Source organism: Myotis davidii, unplaced genomic scaffold (assembly GCF_000327345.1).
Source record: "Myotis davidii unplaced genomic scaffold, ASM32734v1 scaffold1104, whole genome shotgun sequence".
Lineage (NCBI taxonomy): Eukaryota > Metazoa > Chordata > Mammalia > Chiroptera > Vespertilionidae > Myotis > Myotis davidii.
The window spans coordinates 91,170-95,811 of NW_006294679.1; the positions used below are offsets into that span (position 1 = coordinate 91,170).

At 41.2% G+C, this 4,642-nt stretch overlaps 1 protein-coding gene across 5 annotated transcripts in view; it reads left to right on the forward strand.

The window, feature by feature from the left end:
* NBN (nibrin) overlaps positions 1 to 4,642 on the forward strand; it is a 39,009-nt gene that overhangs the window by 17,043 nt on the left and 17,324 nt on the right. For all 5 annotated transcript variants that reach the window (XM_015567402.1, XM_015567401.1, XM_015567399.1 and 2 more), the window contains one exon: positions 1,018 to 1,456. In XM_015567402.1, coding sequence (XP_015422888.1) covers positions 1,018 to 1,456 — 439 coding nt within the window. The remainder of the gene's footprint in view (positions 1 to 1,017; positions 1,457 to 4,642) is intronic.

A 4,642-nucleotide genomic window follows, 5' to 3' on the forward strand; every position in this document is an offset into this window, starting at 1 on the left:
CCCTCTCTCATGGCAGCCTTTGCCTCCTCTTTGAGGCGTTTTTCTTCCTTTCACTGCTTTTTATCCTCTGTGTAATCTACTTGCAGGTTCCATGATGCTGTTACAGATGCTCAGTGCATTTGGCCCTACCCATCCTTTAAGCTTCACTTTTCCACAGGCATTTCCTGCTGTTTTCCCAAATGATAGTCCTGAAAACTCTCTCCCCTGTGACTGAATTTGTCCTTTTTTTGGTAGTTCAAACTTTGTCAAAATCTTTGACGCTTTCTTCTCTGCTCCCCTCCCCCAAACCAGTCCTTTGGTTCTTATTTTCAGTCTTAAAAACTCCTCCCTTCCCGTCTGGGTGTGTTGCTAGCTCTCCAGCTCAAACTCTGTTATTACAGAAACCTCTAGGTCCAGCATGCGGAGGTGAGATTAGAGTGACTGAAAGGTCACCTGACCGTCCAGTCCAAGGGGAGCCCAGCCCACTCCTGGAGCACAGGGACTGAGCTCTGGGCACAAGGGGCGCACACAGTGTTCGGGGCTTGTGGACGCATCGCAGCGTTGTCTAGGAAACCGCAGTCACATGCTCACGTGGCACTTGTCGGGTTGTCTGTAAAAGTTCTAGATAAGCTCCTCGACTCCTCATTAGCTCATCAGGGTCTATTCCCGCGGTGCAGTCTCCCTGCCCACAGGCTCCCTAGGTTGCAAGGTAAGCTGTTGCTTCCTGGCAACAAGGCCCTTGTATTTTTCTGTTCTTTTCTCCGCATGGATTTGTCAATTGCGGCTACTTCAGCACAGCTAGAGCTCGCCTCATCATTTTAGCCACAGGGTGGGTCAGTTCTCTCAAAGCAGTAGAGTATATATGGATTATGTACTGTTTTCTGATGTCTCTTCTTATTTCCAGTGATATTGTTACTTAATAAAACCCAAAATATTGTGGATTAAATGTGAAAGGGGTGAAAATTGCCAGACTATTAAATTACTTAGCTGTGCTCATTGTCTGTTCTTATTTTTTTCTCTTCTTTTTTTAAATCTAAGGGAAAGGGATGAAGAAAATCAAGAAATGTCTTCATTTAAGTCAGCAAGAATGGAAATGTCTTGTTCTCTCCTGGAACAAACACAGCCTGCCTCCCCCTTGCTGTGGGCAAGCGGCGGGCAGCTTGCTCCCCAGAGGGGGCCCACAGGGCATGAGCCAGGTGGCCTCTTCACAGACACAGAGTCCAAGGCCACTTCGAAAACTGCCAGTAAATCTCTTTCTACAGAAAAACTAAGATCAGAAAAAAGGAAAATTGATGATTTAGCCATAGAAAATGAAGTACTGGAAGAGTTACTCCGGGACACAAAGCAGGAGTTGGACATGGAGGTGAAGGTGCTGGAACAAGAGGGAGGGGTCCGAAGGAGAAAGGTGCCAAGGCTGGACGTAGAAACAGATGACTCTTTTCACGATGGGACAGCGCCAGAGAGTGACGACATATCTGTAAGTAACACTTTTTAATGAAAAATATTGCAAATGGAAACTTAGAATGTTAAAAAGTGTTCGTTTTCGATACGTGTATTGACAGTCTGAGCATCCGTTATGTTTCCTTGAAAACAATTACTATCTTCAGCACCTGTATTAAGTATAAGAATTTGTGGTTGTAAGGTAGATGTTAAAAATACAGTGACTCTGCCGGTATATAATAAATGACAGCAAATAAAACTGTTATTCATGACTGTTTAATAGATTTCTAGGAAGTACTTTTATATCAGACATTTGGCCATGAATATAAGTGTAGGAGATGCCTTAATAGAGGAAATGAAGACAGGAAGATAAAGAAAGTTAGTGAAACAGAGTATCTACTAAATACATTTTTTCTTTTACTATTAATTATTTATTTATTTTTTAAATTTATCTTTATTGTTGAAAGTATTACAGATGTCCCTTTTTTTCCCCCAATTGACCCTCTCCACCCTGTGCCCACCCCTCCCATGCCCTCACCACACTATTGTCTGTGTCCATGAGCTATGAATCTATAATAATAATCTATAATAATAAAAGCATAATATGCTAATTAGACCAGATGTCCTTCCAGATGACCTTCTGGACAAAGCCTCGGTGGCGGGGGGCCAAGCCCTTTGCACGAATTTCTTGCATCAGGCCTCTAGTATATGCATAAATTCCCCAGTTAATCTCTCCCACCCCCACCCCCACCCCTGCCTTTCTTCTGAGATTTGTCTGTCTGTTCCATGCTTCTATGTCTCTAGGTCTGTTTTGTTCATCAATTTATTTTGTTCATTACATTCCACATGAGTGAGATCATGTGATACTTATTTTTCTCTGACTCAGTTATTTCACTCCATAATACTCTCCAGGTCCATTCATGCTGTCTCAGAGGGTAAGAGATCTTTTTTTTACTGCTGTGTAGTATTCCATGGTGCAAATGTACCACAGCTTTTTTATCCAGTTGTCTACTGATGGGCACTTGGGCTGTTTCCAGACATTAGCTATTGTAAACCGTGCTACTTAATATATTCTATCTGTTTAGTGTTTGGGGTCTCTTAGGATATAGTCCTAGAAGTGGGATCATTGGGTCAAATGGGAGTTCCATTTTCAGTTTTTTGAGGAAACTCCATACTGTTTTCCACAGTGGCTGCACCAGTCTGCATTCCCACCAGCAGTGTACTAGGGTTCCCTTTTCTCCACATCCTCACCAGCACTTCTCATTTGTTGATTTGTTGATGGTAGCCATTCTGACAGGTGTGAGGTGATACCTCATTGTCATTTTAATTTGCATCTCTCTGATGATCAGTGACTTTGAGCATTTTTTCATGTCTCTTGGCCCTTTGTATGTCCACTTTGGAGAAGTGTCTCTTTAGGTCCTTTGCCCATTTTTTAATTGGATTGTTTGTCTTCTTTTTGTAAAGTTGTATGAGTTCCTTATATATTTTGGATATTAACCCTTTATCAGGTGTATCCATGCCAGATATGTTCTCCCATACAGTGGGCTCCTTTTTCATTTTTCCTGGTGGTTTCTTTTGCTGTGCAGAAGTTTTTTTTTTTGATGTGGTCCCATTTGATTATTTTCTCCTTAGTTTCCTTTGCCCTAGGAGATGTATTTGCAAACATTGCTACATGAGATGTCTGAGATTTGACTGCCTATGGTTTCTCCTAAGGTTTTTATGGTTCCCCGACTTACATTTAAGTCTTTTATCGATTTTTTTTTAAATATATTTTATTGATTTTTTACAGAGAGGAAAGGGGAGAGATAGAGATAGAGAGTTAGAAACATCGATGAGAGAGAAACATCGACCAGCTGCCTCCTGCATATCCCCCACTGGGGAAGTGCGCGCAACCCAGGTACATGCCCTTGACCGGAATCGAACCTGGGACCTTTCAGTCCGCAGGCCGACGCTCTGTCCACTGAGCCAAACCGGTTTTGGCCTTTTATCTATTTTGAGTTTATTTCTGTGTATGGTATAAGTTGGTGGTCTAGTTTCATATTTTTATAATGTATCTGTCCAATTTTCCCAACACCACTTATTGAAGAGACTATCTACACTCCATTATTGCTCTTGCCTCCTCTGTAAATATTAATTGAGGGTTATTGGTTGGGTCGATTTCTGGGGTCTCTGTTCTGTTCCATTGCTCTATGTACCTGTTCTTGTGCCAGTAACAGGCTGTGTTGAGTACAGTAGCTATGTAGTATAGCTTGAAATCTGGTATTGTGATTCCTCCAATTTTGTTCTTTTTCAAGATTGCTGTGGCTATTCAGGTTTTATTTTGCTATTGTTCCATATACATTTTTGGAGTGTTCTAGGTCTGTGAAGTATGCTGTTGGTATTTAATGGGATTGCATTGAATTTGTTGATTGCTTGGGTATTATGGACATTTTATTGATGTTGATCCCACCAATCTACATCCAGCTTCTCCAGCTTGTTAAAATATAGTTGTTCATAGTATTTTTTTAGATTAAATCTTTATTGTTCAGATTATTACTGTTGTTCCTCTTTTTTCCCCCCATAGCTCCCCTCCACCCAGTTCCCACCCCACCTTCTGCCCTTATCCCTGCCACTGTCCTCATCCATAGGTGTATGATTTTTGTCCAGTCTCTTCCCGCACCCCCTACGCCCCTTCCACACTGAGAATTGTCCACTCCCTTTCTATGTCCCTGATTCTATTATAATCACCAGTTCATTCTGTTCATCAGATTATTCACTTAATTTTTAGATTGACTTGTTGATAGATGTGTATTTGTTGTTCAAAATTTGTATCTTTACCTTTTTCTTCTTCTTCCTCTTCTTAGAGGATTCCTTTCAGCATTTCATATAATGCTGGTTTGGTGGTGATGAACTCCTTTAGCTTTTTCTTATCCGTGAAGCTCTTTATCTGACCTTCTATTCTGAATGATAGCTTTGCTGGATACAGTAATCTTGGTTGTAGGCTCTTGCTATTTATCACTTTGAATATTTCTTGCCACTCCCTTCTGGCCTGCATAGTTTCTGTTGAGAAATCAGCGGACAATCGTATGGGTGTTCCCTTGTAGGTAACTAACTGTTTTTCTCTTGCTGCTTTTAAGATTCTCTCTTTGTCTTTTGCTCTTGGCATTTTAATTATGATGTATCTTGGTGTGGTCCTCTTTGGATTCCTTTTGTTTGGGGTTCCCTGTGCATCCTGGACTTGTAA